At 41.6% G+C, this 20,050-nt stretch overlaps 1 protein-coding gene across 2 annotated transcripts in view; it reads left to right on the forward strand.

The window, feature by feature from the left end:
- The window catches only part of TMEM184B (transmembrane protein 184B), a 33,355-nt gene extending 16,287 nt beyond the window's left edge, over positions 1-17,068 (forward strand). Inside the window, exons 4-10 of one of the 2 annotated variants that reach the window (XM_082240870.1) lie at positions 3,968-4,058; positions 5,037-5,112; positions 9,284-9,375; positions 10,011-10,180; positions 10,673-10,867; positions 11,739-11,762; positions 12,816-17,068. In XM_082240870.1, the coding sequence (XP_082096996.1) occupies positions 3,968-4,058; positions 5,037-5,112; positions 9,284-9,375; positions 10,011-10,180; positions 10,673-10,867; positions 11,739-11,762; positions 12,816-13,057 (890 nt within the window). In that variant the 3' untranslated portion in view covers positions 13,058-17,068. The remainder of the gene's footprint in view (positions 1-3,967; positions 4,059-5,036; positions 5,113-9,283; positions 9,376-10,010; positions 10,181-10,672; positions 10,868-11,738; positions 11,763-12,815) is intronic. The other variant, XM_082240871.1, reaches the window with a different exon arrangement.
- Positions 17,069-20,050: the final 2,982 nt, after the last annotated feature.

Below are 20,050 nucleotides of genomic sequence, written 5' to 3' on the forward strand. Positions count from 1 at the left end.
TCTATGGCAATGATGGAATGATAGGCCAAGCTGCTGGCTATAGCAGAAAAGGAATCTGTATATGAACGAATATATAGGGATGGAATAAATGCAATATGTTGTTAGAATCTGTGGACATTCTCCCCATCATATAAGAAGGTTCAGATGATGAAAAATAATATTGGCACAGAATTCAGAAGCCTAGATACAAGAACTCAAGAAACCATGCAAATAGGTATGTCTCCTTTGGTTCTGGTGATTCACTCAATAGATTATGCCAGTAATTTTCCATCAAAGAAGAAAAGAGAATGTATGAGTGAGTTCTCTCAGCAGATTACTACTAAAGCAACCTGAGCAGTTGCTCTAGGATAGCCTTCGCCAACTTGGGACCACCAAAAGTTTTGGACTACTGGTAGAATTCTGCAGCTGTCCAGCTACTGATCCCAGATACCTGAAAGATGCTTTCTAGGAAGCATGTGAAAAAAGACTTTTGCATTCCTCTGGTTTTCATAAAAACATGTAAATACAGTTTTGTTTTGTTTTTAAATTAGGGCAGTTATGGCTTATTTAATACAATCTACTGAAATTGTTCAGAAGGACAAATATGTGAATGATCTCATGACAAGATTTCCTGCTCAAGTGCTAGAGAGCATGTGACAAATTTAAACTGATTATGATGCATTCATTGCAGAGTTTCTTTATCTTTAACTGAAAAACAACCTTCAACAAGATTCCTATTTAAATAAGTTGAAAATACTCTTTTTCTGGTTACTTAGGTAGAACACACTGATTTGGATGAAACAAAAAAATTACCCTGCAGCACTTGCTGTACTTTAAAATGTTTTAGTCTGTGGATCTTGTGAGATTTTTTTTTTGAGCAAGCCATACTAAGAGAGTCTCCTGCTGAGTTTCATAGCCATATGAAAATATGCTTTATATGATACTAGTGCAATATTTGCTCATGAACAACTGTGGTTAGGGGATCACTGGGCTTTTCACACCTATGACAATACATTGGGATGTGTTAACAGATGGCAGATGCACACACACACAATCCAGAGGCCATCTTTGTTTGGCCTGGCTTTCCCTTTCCTCTGCCTTTGCTGAGTGTGTATATAAAGGCGTAGCTGCGTAGCTGGAAGCCTGCTGCTCTGTGAAATTCATCTCCTAGCAACAGCTATTATCCCCTTTGCCTCGCCTAGGGAGTTTGCAAACATGACAACATCTGCTCAGAGGGTCAGCCCACATTCTAAAGTTTGCCAGCTTGATGGCCTGTATGCAAATAGGTTTGGGTCCCCCTCCCTGCTTTCGTACTTTCTATAGTTAAAACTATGTCTAGGAAAATCAGAAAACAGGAGGGGGTGGGAATCTCCTTTCATTTCAAAAGAGATTTTTCCCTTGGGAAAGTCTGCCCTTGGAAAACGTTAAAGAAAATACACAGCTGGAATCTGTGGCATTTAGTGTTTGATTTTTTTTAAAGTTGGTAGTCTTATTTGAGAATTTAAATAACATCTTCAACTGGAAATGTTGGCAGTAGAGCACTAGTCAGAGACTTCAGCACAATCTTATGCATGTCTCCTTTGAAGAAAGTGCATGTTAAATGGGACTTATTCTAAGGTAAATTTGCATAGGTGTGCGTGTGCAACCTAAATGTACTTCCATGAGGAGCTTGAGGAATGTTGGAAACGCTTTTGTTCTCTTCCACCTAATTTCATCTTCTCCTAAACAAGGTCCCAGAATAGGCAGCTCCTACTATAATGAGCCTTTCCTGTATCAGAGGGCAGGGCGGAAACCTCTTGAACAGCAGTGTGCTTTTGGTTATCCTCCCACAAAAGCACTGAACTTGTTTTGTAGACATCTGGAGATGCAGGAAGATTGTTGACTGGAGCAAGACTTCACTCTGTGTAATAAGACATGCATTATATAAGTGATTGGTTCCTATAGAATTCTGTGAAAGGAATTGGGTACAAGAAGCTGTCTGGTAGTTTTTACTGAATTAATATTTTAAGGAACCTTTTATCCAAATAAACCCTTATGATTGTGACACTGAGTTTGGGTTAAGGATAGGCTGAGAGATAGTGACTGGCTGGAGATCACCCAATGAGCATAGTGAGTGCTTCTTCTTTAACCATTATGCCATACCAAATTTCATTTTGGTGACCTGAAGTGGAATGGTATGCCAGTCACCATTTTTTGGGACATGATATACCCTGTTTAGGTTTTATTAACTCTTGTGTTCAACAACATGAGAGCAAGAAGCAGGCCACACTCTTCTTCCCTGGAGTCCACATACACTGCATAGACATCTGTAAGGACCACCTCCTTACAGATGTAATTGTATGCATGAAGCCATCCTTGGGATCTGGAACAATTTGGATTCCAGATTCTAGTGAAGCCTTTGTATGTACAACGGTATGTGTGAAAGTGTTTTCCCTGCATATGTGGATGTCAAAAGAAGAGCATGGGATATTGGAAGGGTGGGAGTACTCTGTATGGCCTTGCTGCGTGCTTCTGTGTGTTGAACATGGGAGTAAATAATACCCAAATGTAACTCTAGACAAAAAATTAGGCTAGAATTATGATCTTTGACTTTTATCAAATTCAAAAAGCAGTGCAGAAGGGGGGGAAAGGAATACACTTGACTTGGATCTTGAATACCACCACAGAACAACAGAAGAGCAGTTCACAAAAGGCAAGACTCTTACTCTCACCAAAACAGAACCTTTGTAACTCACAGTATCAAAGTAGATGTGACACTAAATGTTTATTTAGCAACCATGCTGAGTTTTTAAAAAAACAAAATTAATAGCACAGGCTTTAATTTTCAACTGGACTAGGTGATCTTAATGCCTGGTCAGTATTTGAATTGGAGACCTTCAAAGTAAAAAGGATTCCTGCTGTAGTCCTAATGAAGTCATCTCATTGCCACAAGTGCTGTTAAAATTCACAGCTGCATTGAGATTTTGAACCAGGAAGAACTCCGCTCACAGCTGTCCTAGTGTATTCTCATGGGTGAGGTTCAGCCACAGTTCGTGATATCGTAGGCAAGAAGAATCTGGAATGATCCTCACATGAACAGAGCTTTTGAGTACCAAGCTTATCATTCAGTTTTTAAAAATGTGATTACAGAGCTGGAAACCCATTGGTTCATACTAGGGAGTGTGTGTTTGTCATCGCCTTGGTCAAGCTTAGCAGTTTGGCACCTGGTCAGTATTTGCATGTGAGACCTTCAAAGTAAACAGAAATAGCACAAGCAAGTTGCATGACTGAATTGTCATGGGAACTTCCCCATCTAGTACACCATCAATGTCCCAGAATGACACTAGGGAGCACTGTGAGTCTAGAAATGACATATATAAATTCTCTGAACAACTTCCATAGATAAGCATGGCGGAATGGCTTGCAGGTGGAATGGTAAAAAGAATATTTGTGCTCTGGAGTGGAAGCATTGCAAGTGGATTGTACTATAAGTAATTTATTAGCATAATATTCCTGTTATGTATATGAAGCAAATTATCTTGCCTGCATCCTGGCACAGCCCATCATTCCTCTCTCAACTGAGAATCTTTTGATAAATAAAAAATTATCCCCAGTGAATTGGAGCAGATTTTTAAAAATAAAATAAATAAGATAAAGTACTGGATGGCAGAGAATATCTTAGAAGCAGCATTCTTCCTCTCATAAAGGACAGAAGACCTCTTCTGAAGTGGTTTAGACTGTGACATATTTGTGTACATTCTAAAAACAGTGGGGTCCCCCCTTTTTTGCTGCTTTATTCATATGCAGATCTTAATTGATTCAAATAAACTCAAATAGTCAATCAATAAAAATGTCTTTAATCAAATGACAGATCTGGTAGTGCATTGTGGGATTATTTTTGAATTGCTGAGCTAGAACCACCCACCCCCCGTAGTTCCTTTTAAACAACATCCTTTGAAACCCTTGGAGTATATTTAGTGATTTTTGCTGGTTTCATCTCTTTTTGCAGCTTTTGTAATCTATAACTTCCTTAGCCTCTGCTATGAGTACCTTGGCGGAGAGAGCTCCATCATGTCTGAGATTAGAGGGAAGTCCATTGAGTGAGTATGCTGTGTGTCCTATCTATCTATCTATCTATCTATCTATCTATCTATCTATCTATCTTTTTTATCTCTTTGGTGGGAAAGACTTGAGTGCAGGCTGGCATCTATCATAGCACTTGTTCTACCTCTGCCACTGGAAACTCTTCAGTGAGATGAGTATGCCTTAACGTTGAATAAGGCCCCTTCATCTAGTTTACCAATTTCCACACCAGTCTGAGTGAGACCATTTGGTCACACGTGAATTGCACTTCCAGCCTTATTTTCCTTGTTCTCCTCCAAGCTCATTTTAGTCATACTGGCAATAGTTTTGTTGTTGCCCTAAGGCATTTCTGTCCTAATTTCAAATTAACCACAATTGTTCTTCACACAACAAGACATTGTGAAATCTGCAGTACTTGGGAAGCAACAGCACCTATTAACATCAGTGGGAGGTGGGTTGAATCTTGCAGCTGTAATTTAGCATAAATGCGTGGAGAAAGCAATTTGGGAAGAAAATGTGGGGAACAAATTGTGTGCCTGCTTGTTTGTTTGTTTGCTTGCTTGCTTCCTTGCTTGTTTGTCAGTGGGTTGTTTAACTCCACTTTCTCTGAAGACTAAAAGAAATATTATTGTCATACCCTGAGGTGCTCTGTCTGATCCTTTTCTTTTAAAAAGAGTTTAATATTATATATCCATTCTAGATATCAGCATGAGAAAACAGTTAAACTGCTGTTAAACATCATAAATACTTATACGCCTTATTTATAAAACAATCTTAAATGAAATCTATTTATACATTGACCACTAATAATGAAACATATGTTGTATATATTTTTCCACATTTATTATGCTATTTTTGTGATATAAAAATGACATGAGAAAACTTGGTATACTTATTTGTATAACATTCTTGTTTATAAAACCCAATAATAATAATAAAGTTAAAAATGAAATCTAATTATTTTCTGATTAGCTGTCTTGCTATCTTGCTTTTAGGTCCAGCTGTATGTATGGAACCTGTTGCTTATGGGGAAAGACGTATTCCATTGGATTTCTGAGATTTTGTAAGCAGGTATGGAAGGACAGAACTTGATTGGAGAGTTAGATGCTGCCACATGATGCTTCTCTCCATAGGATTATTCGGAAGTAGAATCTGCAGGGACTCCCTTAAACTAGTTTTAGGACACTGCTGAAAGTGTGAGTGAGGATGTCAGTTAAGATGAGTATGTGCCCCCCGCCACCCCCACCCTTTGCTTGTTCTCTTTTATTTATCTGTACAGAACACACAAATCACTTCTAGGTCTGTCAATTCTGCCAACCTTTTGAAAATTAGAGACAGAAGTAAAGAAGAATTTGGTTCCACTTAGCCTTGTAGCCTTGGGGAAGTTTTGTGTGAGCTATGGAACAGGAAACATTGAACTGAAATCTCACTTGCCCTTGTTACGTAACTTGCCACTTCACTTTTCAGCCAAGGCCCAGCTCTGCAGTAAAAGAACCTGTATGAGCTTAAAACTATTTAGAGAGAATTGATTCAGTAACAACAAGATTGCTAGCATCAAATAAAGTATCAGTACCTAGCTGCATTATTGACTCTGCCGCAATGTCAGTTTAACTGAGAGTGTAGAAAGTATGCATGGTTTGTTCACATTTTGTAACTTTTACGACATTATTAATTTGGGCTATTTCAACCACACTGCATTGCTCTGTCATGGATATACCTGTTTATCTGACCTTGTGATCTGTAGTGTCTCATTCTTTATATGGTTTTATATACCTCAGGTATTTACCCATCACTTTTGGTGTAACTGAAGCCCTTTCTGCCTCATGTCCTTGTAAATAGGCACCAGCACATTGTGAGCTATGCGCTGATTGTCTTCTCCCACTACTTCCCACCCCACCCCCCGACAGATTTATCCCATTTTTATAAAACTTGATTTGAGAGCAAAGGCAGCGTTAACACCTAAAGCACATTATCACCCAGATGTAATAGAAAAAAATCATCTGTATAAATATTGATAACCTCTTTTTTAAAAAATGGTAAAGGAGATTGTGAGTGAAGACTGGTGTGCAATTGTGACACAAATGGCAAGCTATAGAAGGAAACTCAGTAAAAGGCATAGGGAGAATATAACCTTAGGGTCAGATTAGAAAAAGCTGCTGAATGTTCCTTCAGTTCATGCTGAGTCTAGAAATAGTTGAGTGTAGAAAAAGAGGCGATGTGGCCAAGGGTTCAAATTTGGCTTGTGTGAGGGAACATTGTGTGATCTAATGCTTTTGGAAGTGGGGGTGTGACTCTGATACTACTTGGGTTATTTTTAGTCTGTGTATGGTGTTAGGCAACGAGCAACTTTTTTTTGTTTGCATCAAGACGTGTAAATATCTGACTCAGTTGTCCTGATAATTTGTTTGTACCTCATGATGATCATTAGTTGCAACAGGTTCTTGTATGTGATTAAATGTCACATGCTCCTCATATGAGTCCTCCTACTTGGGTCTTGCAGAGGAAGCAGTCAAGGATGAGCCACAACTCTTCACCAAGGGAACCTCTCCCAGTTTAATTGTAGAGAATAAATTACCTGATATGCTGCAGCCAGCTCTGTGTAAACTGTCAGGAGGAAGTGACAATGGTTCTTGATACATTTTTACTACACAATCGTATTGATAAAGTTTCTCTTTCCCCTACCCTTCCCTTAATAGTAGTACAGTAGGACTCACAGAAGACAGGTCTTCTCTCAAAACACTACTGTTTCTCGGGTCCATCTATTCCGCATGGAAATTTGGCATCAGAATGAATGTCCATTACCAAAGAATAGTTCATTCCCACTAGGATAGTCCGGGCCTCTTCCTTGAATTTTCAGATAAATGAATAAATGAATGAATGAATGAATGTCTAGTGTAGTGTAGTGTAGTCTAGTCTTGTTTACCCATGGAGATGCAAGGGGGAAATGTGCAGGCAGTGTATTCTCTCTTGCTTAGTAAGAAGTAAAGCTTCTCCTCCCTCCCAGAAGCCTGGCCAGTGAATGCTAATGCATTCACTGACAACCTCTTGGATATTTGCTATTTTCAATTTCATTTTATTTTTAGTGTGAATTCCTATTTTTATTAAAATTATATTATAGATCAAATAATGTTTTAAATGGAAGCAGTACAAAATATATTAAACAGAGCACGGTCTAGATACATGGTTGTTGACTGCCAGCATTTTAGATTTTGAAGGATTTGTAAATGGTGTCTCTGCCACCGCCATCATATTTCTGGCTACAGGCCTGGGATTGGGAGTGTATGGTGAAAATATGTTAACTTTGGAACTTCATTTAGCATGAGCAATTTCACTGTCGATGTTGGAGTGCTTGTGTATGTACAACAGTATGTCCTTGAGAGATCCAAGAGCAAGTGTTTTGGAATTCTTTTGTCCATATTTACAACCCAGGAGGCTGTCTCTTCTGAATTCTGTGGAGGTGATAATAAAGAAGTATATCGGGATTGCTAATATTTTCTGTGAGCTGCCCTGAAACTTTCGGGTATAGGGCAGTATATAAATTCAATCATCATCATCATCTGCACATCATAATGTATCTCTGAAAATTGCAGTTGAAACAACAGGGTTGACTGGATCAGAGAACACTTTCTCCCCAATGTTCCACTCCAGTGAAGAAGGAGCTACATTTCCTACTCCTAGCATTCTGTTTGCCTGGGGCAAATGTGACATTCTCAGGCCACTGGACAGGAGCTTAAATGTGTCTGAGATATGATTCAGAAGAGGGCTAGCGCCATACCACATTTTGATGATTTGTTTGTCCTCCCCTAGACTTCTGCCCAGTGACAGAGTAACTGTCTGGGTCACATCACCCACATGCTGTCCCTGTAATGTCTTAACACTTTCTTCACCAGGAAGTGTCTAAAAATAAAAGTTTGTGGGATCGGGCTGCAGGAAAATGATTAAACAACCCCCAGAATGGAGAAGAGGAAGCTTAGAAGCAAGTTTAACAATTAGCTTGACCTTTTCCAGTTCACATCATGGCAGTGACTCATCAGCTGGATTGTGCTGGGATTTTTTAATCTCATTGAAGTTTTATGGTCACCACCCGAGAGCATCTTATCACAAGCAATCTTTCCCCCTCTTTTGGCTTTCTCTTTCATATGACCGCAAGGCTGGTTCTTCCTGCTTCGGTGCTTTCTACAAAGCAGGAGATCCCTGCTGAAATCCCAGAATCTTCCACTAGCTTTTCCTCCTCTGAACATGATGCCTAGTTCACAATCTGTCTATGAAAGCAAATGTGCCATTTCCTTTGCCAAGAGGGAGCTTCAAATATACATTTATTTATTTATTTAGAGATTTCTATCCCATATTTTTAGTGACTGTATACTGTTCAGAGTGGCTTACAAAAGTATAAAATCACAATCATGCAAGACAATGAATATATACTTAAAATACAGTAGGTTGTATCTAACGTATACTCAGAGTAGACCCATTGAAATCAGTGGACTTTAGTAAAGTCCACTGATTTCAATGGATCTACTCTGAGTAGGACTTAATTGGGCACAACCCAGTAAAAATACATTAAAATGTTACAATAAAAATGTAACAAAGGCACAGACTGCAGAATACTCTCTCTCTCTCTCTCAACAGCAGATACTTAGGGAAAAGTCTCCTGGAATTAAAAAAATGCCTTTACTGACCCACCAGAGATAGAGTCACCACAATTCTTGGGCTGTGTGCCACAATATTGCTGCAGCCACTGAGGTGACCCTGCTCTTGTTACCATTATCCATGGCTTCACCCTGTGTCCCTCTCACTCCCAACCAGGAGCACGTATGTCTTGTCTGGATTGTGCTTCAATATGCTTAGGTGTCCTACAGTTTATTACCACTTTCAGGCATCAGTTCCGAACCCCAACAGCTTCCTTAGTATTATACGAAAAGGAGAAATAAGAGTTGTGTCCAGTCTGCATACAGATGTCCATTCACCCAGCCTTTGGTTGGGTGGCCTCTTAGACAGCTTTTAGACACAGAAGAAACTATGTTTAAACATATTTTTACTCTGAACATGGCTAATTAATGAACAGATTATCATCCCTGTTCAAGAAGCAGAATGGCAGTCATAATTCCAAGTTGATGGTGCGGCTTTTTTTGGTCAGTTAGATGAATGGGACTGACTGGTTAGAGATCAAAGCCTGAAGGTTGTGGTCATTTGTTCTTCTCAATACCCATCTTGCCTTCCTCCTCCTTTTACTCTCTTCCAGGCCACTCTGCAGTTCTGTGTGGTAAAACCCCTCATGGCAATTATTACAGTCATCCTCCAGGCATTTGGCAAGTACCAGGATGGGGACTTTGAGTAAGTAAATAATTTATTTCTAAATTATAGAGTTTTCTTTGTCACGAAACACTTATCTGACAGTCCTGTGAGGGACTAGGAGTCTAACTGAAAAGGAAGGACTTCTCTATCATAAGAACTGGGAGAATGCAGTAATGTCATGGCTGCAAAAAGGTGGATTGATTTGGCTTCAGAACCTTGAAATCAGAGTCTATAAAGTTCCCAGGGTAAACCTTGAGTTAGTTGCTTTGAGCCACCTTCACAGAATTGCTGTGAGTATAAATTCAAAACATATGGTATGCTGCCACAAAACACTGGAGGAGGAAGTTGGAAACAAAATACAAATAAGAGCCTATTAACATGGCCCCCTGACCTCTGCAGTCACAGGAAAAGCTTTGGTAAAGCATTCCCACAAATGTGCCGGCTTGCATACATTTTCCCTGTAACTACCATGTTTTCTCAATGTAGAAAAGCTCTGTATGTTGTATGAAATGGAGGTTGCTGTAATTGGTTGTAATGGTAGTATAATCTCCCTGTTGGCATTGGGTCATTGTTTAGTGATGGAGCTGGGAGCAGGGAGAAGTCTTTAAAGCACTGCATGAGCTAAGAAACACTGTATGTGAGAAACTGAGCATTCATATTTTCTTCCCTTACAGTGTCACCAATGGGTATCTCTATGTGACGATAATTTACAATATTTCTGTCAGCCTGGCCCTCTATGCCCTCTTCCTCTTTTACTTTGCCACACGTGAACTTCTCAGTCCCTACAGCCCTGTCCTGAAATTCTTCATGGTCAAGTCTGTCATTTTCCTGTCATTCTGGCAAGGTGAGACAAGCACACATGCCTTTAATCCACAAGTAGATTTAACTGGGAATGCCTGAGAGACAATTAAAACCTAATGACACGTGACACATTTTTCTTCTATTTGGTTTAGGATTCTTTTCATCAGTGTTGCCTTTTCGCTGTAGGTGAAATGCAGATTCTGCCTTGTACGAGAAATGAAAATTATTAATATTGTGTATTCTGAAATACCCATACTTAGCCATTCTCCTTTTGTGTCCTATGTGTAGACTTATTATTATCATTTGGACTGGCAATTTGTAACCTGCTTTTCAACAAATATTCTCCAAACAGGTTACCGTAAGAAAGAAAAATACAAACAAAATCTGAGTAAAATGATAAAATGTTGCAACAAAGAAAGATTAAAACGAGGTGGCAACAAAGAGCTTTGGGCCTTTTGCAGTATGTTGTTCTGTGTGTTCTGTGGAGTGTTTTGAGGTTCCCTTAAGTCTTACAATTTGATTCTGCTTTGCTCAGGGATGCTGTTGGCCATTCTGGAGAGGTGTGGTGCAATCCCAAAGATCAACTCAGCCAATGTATCTGTGGGTAAGGGGACCGTGGCTGCTGGCTACCAGGATTTCATCATCTGCGTGGAAATGTTCTTTGCAGCCATTGCTCTGCGCCATGCGTTCACATACAAGGTCTATGCAGACAAGCGTCTTGATGCGCAAGGTATGGAGGCAGGGTACTTACTGCTGGGCCTGTGGTGAAAGAAGGGAGATTTCCCAGCTGAGCTTGTTCACAGTATAAATTCCTCAGCTGGGCAACTGAACACCATTTCCCCATCTGCCACATTTGCACACTGGTCATCACCTGATTTGGTTTTCATTTTCCCTAGCTGTACAGGCTGAAAGACGATCTTCTGTTGAATTATGGGAGACACTCTCTTGAGAGTCCTTCCCCTGCATTTATTATGAGCTTCCCTGCACGCAAGAATAGAAGTAATTTCCGCATAAAAAGTTTTCCCTTTGGAAGTAATGGTTTTAGAACACAGGAGGCTGGCTTATGCCAAGTCAGATTGTTCTTCTACCTAGCTCAGTGCTGTCTACACTGACTGGCAGCAGCTCTCCAGAGTTTGAGTTTGTGGTCTTTCCCAGCCCTATCTAGGCTGGGAAAGTCTGCACACAAAGTGTGTGATTATGTTCCTATACATTTCTCCTCCTCTTAATGCTAAAATTTGGGATGGTGAGCCATTTCTTAGATATGGTAAACAAAGTTCACTGTATCAGTTCTGTCTGTCTGGACTAGGGGAAGGGGACTAGGTCCAGAGCACAGCTGAGATGGAATAGACTAGGAAAAACCCACTTGTAGATATTTGGCAGGGGAGAACCAAGTAGCAGAGTTTTACAGACAGTCTCCCCTAAAATCTTGTATTTTATAGTAATTGTACTTGGTTTGCTATAGAGATGAATATTGTGGTAATTTCCTGGTGGAGAGCCTGAGAATAACATGCCTTTTCAGACTGTTGTTTCCCATATCTTCCTCTCTTGTTTTCCCCCCTCTTTCCTCTTTTCCTTGCTTTGGGCTCTGGTGTCTGGCGCAGCTGTTCCATCATATGGGCCATATGGTAGGTGACATGCTCTCTCTTCATTTGTTTCTCTGTCTCTTTGTTGAGACGCTATTTGCTACTGTGACTCTTTTCAGCTCCCTGCATTATCTGTCCTGTGTGCATACCATTAGGTATAACAAATGCACGTATGTGTACTTCAGGAGAAGCATGAATGAAAGGGGAGGTGGCTTTGAAGTTTTGGTCTAAGCTGCTCTGGTTACTAAAGAGCCAAGTTGTTTTTAAAGCAGAAGGGACTTGCCTCTTCAGCAGAGGAAAATTGCTGTGATAGAAACTTTAAAGAAGCCTCCAGCTGCACATGAGGGTCTCAAGTGTGTGTGTGGGGTTTATTTGACTTATTGTCTTCAATCTGTTGACTGGGCCATTAGTATACTTGTGTTTTGTCACCCATCTACCCCCAACCTGCTAAAAGAAAAGTTATCCACAATACATTGTCCGAACTGTATGTTTTATAGTAATTTAAAAGTAAAAGTATTGGAGTAAGTTGGTACCAGTTACAATCAGATTGCTTCCTGGGACAGAGTTAGTAACATCTGGAAGCAGTTTCTGCACTGGTTATGTGGTGTATGCAATGGCTCATCTTCTCCATTCCCTACCCTAAAGTGTGACTTCCACTTTGATATGACTTCCATCTTTGCTTCCTATTGCCAGCAGAAACTGAAGATCTACTTTGGACATGAGTCCCTCTTTCCCTTTCTCTTGCTATCTTTCTCCTACCCTTGTTTCAGACCACAAGCTGCTCAAGCCACTTAGTATAAGTTACCTTTCCTCCTGAGCGGATTTTCTATCCCTCTAGTTATACCTTTCTGTTGTGTAACCTTTCCTGATCCTTGAAAGCAGCCCATTGCATCCTAGGTGATGATCTCTTGCTCCTGCTGCCTCCCCAGAGTTGCCACCATGTTGTATGCCACTCATTTTGCTTTAGCATGCCTCCAGGCTGGTGTAACCAGTCCGTTAACTGCCAAAAGTTGCACCACAAGTGGGATATTTGAGCGGGGGGGGGGGGAGAGGAAGACTTCTATCCTCAGTCATTCTTAATTCCTCTCTCTCTAGGCCGCTGTGCCCCTATGAAAAGCATCTCTAGCAGCCTTAAGGAGACCATGAACCCCCATGACATTGTGCAGGATGCCATCCACAATTTCTCCCCTGCCTACCAGCAGTACACTCAGCAGTCAACCCTAGAACATGGACCACCTTGGCGTAATGGCAGTCACACGATCTCACACTCCCACAGCAGCTCTGGTGCTCGTGACAATGAGAAGACCCTACTCCTGAGCTCAGATGATGAGTTCTAAGCAGATGATGAAGCATGGCCCAGCCTGGAACTTTCCCTTTATTTATTGAACCAGAAACACAGGTCATATCCCTTTTTTAATATGGTGCTCAAGTCAGGAATGGGCACTTCTTGTTGCCAATTGTGAGCATGGACCATTGTGACTAATGCAGGTGGTTTGGACTGACTTTTCCTAGTTTCTTCTTGAAAGGCTTAACTTGGAGCAGATATCACTTAATAAGGAACACTAAATGCACCTGGCATAGAATACAACAAAGATCTGGGACCACACTTTCTGTATGCTGGGTTTCTGCTGTTGTTAATGGGGAAGGCAGATGGAAGAAGGGTCAGACAAGGGAAGCTTGAAAAAATAAGGCTGTATCTTTACCCATTTACCTAAGTTGTCTCAAATATGGCTGGCTGAAAGTAGCAGAAACAATCCCCTCCCCCAAACTGCACTACTAAAATGCACTTCTAGACACCTGTTAGACCTAATTTGGTATATAGGTTGAACCCTGTCTCTAACTGTTGTCCCAGTATTAACTTTTGAACAACTTTGGGCTTGTGACCAGAATTCCCTTAGGCACAGTATATTCCATAGTAATACAGTCACATTTATGTTCTGCCTCTGCTAATGATCAGCACTGGGTGCTTCAGAAGGGATTGGTTTTCTGCTTTAGAGTAGGAGAAGTATGATAGAGGGAAAAGAAGAAAAACACCTTCTGGATTGGAACAGTGAGCCTAAGTGAAATATGCTTGTTGAGGCGGAAGGTAGCTTTTCTGATGGGTTCCTTGCCCAACACTTGAAGAGAATACAATGCATTTTCTGAAAAATAGGATTTGCCCCATCTTTGGAAACATTTTTGCTAGAAGCTAATGCCCACCGTTCAGAGAGTCACACACAATTGTTCAGGACATTGGATAAGGATGTACATTCCAGTCAGGTTGTTGAGTCAAGCTGCACATCCTCATCCATTCTGGGTGGGGGACCACACTGGCTGATTCTCGAGTGGGCGCTTGGGAACCACCTGTTGGGTGATGTCTAGTTGCACTCACTTAAGAGGCAGAACACATCATTCTTTTCATTCTCTTTTGTAACTTCTCTTGTGGAGGAGTAGTTCTGCAACTCCTAATACTGAAATGTCTTTATCACATCTATCCTCCTCCTTAGGCATTTACATCCTGGTGTGTTTTAAAATTCCAGAACATGTGTTGTAAATTACCAATTCTTCTTGCTGTCATCAATATTTTACTTTTGTTAATAGTTAATTTTAAGTGCCAGTGGGATAGAGCTTGCCTGGGATGGTGAGCATTCCACCTTCTCTTCCCTTGCTTTTGTACTGGACTGGCTGTAGTTTCGCCAGCAGATGTAAACATATCTGTGATGCGCATTTGTTACCTTGCCATTACATTCCCTTCAGTCCATGTGATTTAAAAAATGCATTGGTTTTCCATTAACCTCTCTAGGCCTGGCCTGTACTTGCACAAGTTCACTAAATGAGAATCACAAGGCCCCTTTTACAAGCTAAAAAAGCCTATCAGTCACTGAATTTACCAGACACCTTGGTTTGCTTGATGATTTAAAGCTGGAAAGGGCAATAGAATTAATTGCAGTGTGTTGTACTTCTCTGCTGCCGTTGTGGTTAATTGTGCCTGCATTAATACTGCCCGCAAAAAAAGGGGAATAACATTAGACTTCTTCCTTTCCTGACACCTCTCTCGATTCCTCTTCCCCATTCACTACCAGTAAGGCTTGTTCTGGTCTACGCTGCTATATGTGTCTCTCCCACAGCTTGCTGTGGTTAATGGACACCTGCTCTTTTACGGTGATTTTAACCCCTCCTGTGAAGAGTCTTGAAATGAGGATCTCTGGGGTTTGACTCTTTTGTTCCTTTTCTCTGTGCCTTAATATTCTCTCTCACCCATGCATCACATCGTAGTTAATGCAGAGCTCAAGGACAGCAGCAGCATCCTTCATCCAAGCTGTGCTTGGTTAGACAAGAGTGTTTGTGTGGGGCTAGGCAGGTTTTCTGAAACTTGTGGTTACTCTTCTTGGAGGAAGAGGGACGGTTGTGCTGCTGCGGTTTGCACTCTCACACTGTATGTTCCAGAAGAAACCGGACAGGAGGTGGGATGCTGGAACACAACAGCTCCATTCATATCCCCTGCTTGAAATAGCCTGAGGGACTGATGAAGGAAGTAGAAGAGAAGATATTTAAAAGCAACGTGTTTCTGTAAATAAAAAAACCATCCCTCTCTTTGCAGTTAGGCGTGTGCAATATATTCTTGTGGGTTGGCTTTTAAAATCCTGTTGCTGCTGTAAAAGGAACCCTCAGACCTACATAGCTGTTCTTTGTAACTGGCACTCCAATTACTAAGCCGTAGCAGTGAGTTGTGCCACTGTAGCTGAAGCACTGTAGCTGTAAGCCCTCGTTCTGACCCTCTTTTGAGCTAGATGTAGCCAGTTGTTGAGCTGCTGTACGCCACCTTTTCAGAACTGGAACAGGAGAGGGCTCTGGTTCCTTCCCTTTCCAGTGCAGCACAACCACACTTTCACAGTGCTGCAGCTCTTATTTCAAAAAGACTAATGGGCTGCTCTTGTACCAGCTGTGGATTTGGCGTCAGGTCCCTGCACCAGAAAATAGTTGTCCCTTTGTGCCTGCAGTAGGGCTTCTTCATCCAGAAGTATGACATACCTCCTCATGAAACAGAATGGATTTCAAAGAGCCCTTTGAAATGACCTTTTACCCTTTTTTGTTTTGTTGTTTTTTACTTCTAATTTTGGAGAAGGAGATAATAGTTTACTCTTGCCTGTTTTTATGGGACTCATTTACTTCCCAACTCTCCAACCACTTCCAACACACATTTACACATATTTGTAACGAATCTTCACGGCCAGTTCCCTTTTTGTATGGGTTGGGTGAAGGATGTGGCTGAAGTCTGTGCTGCTGACTTGCCGGTATTTCCGTGTTGGGAAAAATTCTATATTTTTAAAAAATAATTTTTAACATAAGCTATATATAAATACATATTGTGCATAGAAGTTGGTTATCCTTGGAGCTTCTTATGAGTAGCAGTTTCAAGTAGCTATGTACAAGGTCCAGTAATAGCAAAAGGTCTCAGGCTATGTGGCTTTTTTCAAAGTGGAGACATGGAAAGGCATCAGTGCTAAGCTGTTAATAGAGGGAAGGTGTTTTTGCTCTCCCACAAGACTGGGAAGTGATAGGCCCAAAAAACTTGACCCTCAGTGCAGCAGTGATCCTGCATTCCCATCAGGGCAGGGGTAGCCAACATCACCCCCTCCAGATGTTGCTGGACTACAGCTCCAGCCAGCATGGCCAATGGTCAAGGATGATTGAGAGTCCAGCAACATCTTTTGGGGGGACTGTAGCAGTTGGCAGAGTGAGGCTGTGCTACTTACCTGACCTCCTATTTACTGGGAGGGGGAAGGACGAGGCAGCAGTGAGGTCAGCACAGTGCAAACACACCAGTAGAGACAATCTGCTGCTTCTGCTGGTGCATTTGCACCATGCTGATCTTGTTGCTGCCTTATCCCTCCTGCTGCCTCCCAATAAACTGCAGCTACTCAAAAGCTGGCAGGTCAGGGTAGCCCTACAACACCAACTACTGCTCCTGGAAGCTGCTGTGTTGGGTAGGCCCTTGATTAGGGATTCTTAGAGGCTAATCATTTAATATGCATTCATATACATCAACCCCACCAGAATACTCTAAGCGCTGCTCCCTTCCTTGCCTTCTCTTTCCTCCCCCAACCTTGTTTTTTTACCAAGTAACATACCCTCTGGAATTTTGTTTTTACTATTTTTCCATGTAGCTTAGTTATTTGTATATAAATGACTGGGGAAATATACGCTGTATGATAAGACAGAGTTACCTAGTTTTGTACCTATTGTGTAATAACTGATGTGAGCTCAGAGACAAGATATCGTCTCTATTTTGATCTTTGTGATGTTATACTGCTATGCGGAAAAAAGCAAATACGACAAATAAAAATATAGAGATAATCTAGATTGTACTTAATGTGTCTCTGGTTACTGATTTATGGATATTCCCTGCTTCACTTCTCATGGTCTAGAATTCTCTGCTTTAAAATAAAATGCAGTTAATGTGTAATTCTGTATTTTGCACATGTTCCAGTTACATATTTTGATGGGTGGAGTAAGAATTACATAGAGCATAGAGAGCAAAAATGGGGAACCATAGAATGTAAGGTGCCCATAGCCATGAATTCAATTTCCATCTCACACAGCGATTCCCGCTACAATGTTCTCATTTGTTAGAGGTAAGTATGAAAATGGCCACACTGTGTGGAGCATTGAAGCCTAAATTACTACCATTGAACAAAGACATGGAAACTTTTCAGTACAAATTCAAATTGACATCTCTCTCTCTGGCATAACATTCTGCTCACCCTTTGTCTATTCTCTTGTGGGTGTCATCTTTCAACATCCAAGTCACAAGGAGCATAGGTAACAATCTTTGTCTCCTTTCCTATTCTAGGAAATTGTATTTCTCCATTCCACACACTCCCACATTTCTCTTGGGCTTGAGACAGAGGCTGATCTTATCATTATTTCTAGCGGTGGAAATAATTGCTTAGGAGGTTGTTGTGGCTATGTAATATCAGTGGCAAATAACACTGGCTCAAATGAGCATTAGCGAGAGAGATACTGGTTTAGCACAATTGTCTTGGAGAGTAGAATTGTAACTTGGCATGTATCCATTTTGTAGGATTGAACTACTGCCCATTGTGTACTTTGATATGTCTAATGTCTAAAGTAGTTTTCTTGCTGGAAGTAGTGGGATATTTTTTTCCAGAAAATGATGTAAATCAGCCTTTTCCAACCTGGTGTCCTCTGCATGTTGTTGGACTACAACATGCATCATCCCTGATCATTGGCCATGTAGACGGGGGCTAATGGGAGTTGTAGTACAAAACATCTGGCGGCCACCATGTTGGGGAAGCCTGCTGTAAATAGTTGTGTATACCAGCCATGGCCTGCATGAAAAGAGTGGATAAGTGCATGTGTAAGGGAGAGTTGTTGAGCTTCGGCACACCTTGCCCCATGGGACTCTTGGACTCCTTCCTGATTGTACCAATTGGTTAGGGGCAAGAGGAAGGAAAGAAGGAGGCTGTTGGTTCTGCAGGTGGGGCGCCCTGCTAATCATGTCAGGGTCCCTGCCTGGATGTGGCTGAAATTTACTTCAAAGAGCCCTTCACGTGATTGCTAGTTGCATATTATGACGTCTCATCTAGTCTGCCACAAATGCTTCCTTTGAGTTTGAGGGAATCTCAGGAGAGCCAGCCTTCCTTACCCTCCCCTGACTCTTAAAGGCAGCAATCCAAGCTGCAGCTGTTTCCTGTTCAATCTTTACTTTCGCATGCTCAACAAGCCTTTTGCTTATACAAAGTCTTTATACTGACCTGCTATAGTCCAGAGTGGTAAACTGGTGGCCCCTCCATATGTCAGAGGACTCTCAACTCCTGTCACACACACACACCCCGATCATTGGCCATGTTGGCTTAAGATGGATGAAAACTGGAGTCCAACAACATCTTGGAGGGCCACAACATTGCTGCCCTGGTTACTGTCTCTGCTCCTGGCTCAGGTAGCCTTTTAGGATGCAGTGTCTGTAGCCTTGGGCTCCTCCGTTTCAAGTTTGGATGCCAGGAAGATAGGGCCACCTGCTGCCTCCATGGCGCACCCCTCAACTTGGACCCTTGCCTCCTTTACTGCCCTCCCTTGGCACAGACCCAGTTCCTATGTCTCATAACCTCAGAGTGGTAGAGTCAGTACCCCTCCCTGCTGTGCAATAACATTAATGGAGTGATTTTGTATAAACTTTCCCATGTCCTAGAAGGTTGACAGCTATTTCTGGAGACTGCCAGCTCATGGTGAGGCTACACTTTCACTTCCCTGAAAGCCTGGTGTCAGCAGTTATCTTGTGCTCGACTTCTGGATGTCAGAGGAGGATTACATTTAAGCCTTGTGTGTAGATTGTGCATTCTGGATTTCCCCAAAATTGGCAGCAAACAGCATGACATTTAGATATAACATTGCTTAGATTTTGGCACTGCATTTTTGAATATGTTTCTTTTGCCTTTGTTGTGTGGTTTAGCTCACGTGTTTGAAATATCAAGATCTAGCTTGCTCTGCAGAAACTTGGGCAGAGTTAGGCTTTGATCTCATAATTTGATTTGTATGTTTGTGTTTTTGTTTCTTTGGTATATTCCCAGGCAATTTGCCCTAACCACATGAGTAAAAGATAACCATGTTGTCAGACCAGAGTTGAAGTGGCAACAATGCAGCTAAAACCTAATGCTTTTAGAGAGAAAACAAAAACAGTAGATTTTTCTAGGCAAGGGCTGGTGAACCTGTGGCTCTCCAGGTGTTGCTGTACTTCAGCTCCCACCATCCCTGGCTATTGGGCATGCTGGTGGGAGTGATGGGAATTGGAGCCCAACATCATCTGGAGAGCCACAAGTTTCCCCATCCCTGATACAAGATGCTCCCAAATCAAGGCAGCAGCCTGTCCCCAGTGTAGGCATGTTGCAACTAAATGGGACAAGCTCAGTTAACTTGGAAACCTTTTTGCAGTGGGGTGGGGGTCAGGTAGACTGTGTTAGTCTTAGTGGATAAACAACAAAGTGACTTGGGGCCAACAAATGTATTATGGTATCAGTTTTCATGGAGCACTGCCTTCAGACCTAGTGATCCTGAACTGCTATCTAATTTCCCCTTTCCTCTAGTCTCCTAGTAACTGACATGGCTGCTTGTTTTCTAGTGTGAAGAGAATCCTGGCGTTGCAGTGATGGCAATGCTCTGGAATGTGGAATGGGTGAGGCTACTTGCCAAACTCTCTGACCTCCAGGTAGCATTCCAGGGATTCTTTCACATGCTTGCTTCAGCTGCCCTGCTTGGTATTTTACTCTCATTTTAAGAGAGTTTTTCTGTGGCCTTTTACAGGCAAAAGTCCCTGTTGTGATTGTAGGATT

The sequence above is a fragment of the Podarcis vaucheri genome (assembly GCF_965113315.1).
Source record: "Podarcis vaucheri genome assembly, chromosome: 10".
Lineage (NCBI taxonomy): Eukaryota > Metazoa > Chordata > Lepidosauria > Squamata > Lacertidae > Podarcis > Podarcis vaucheri.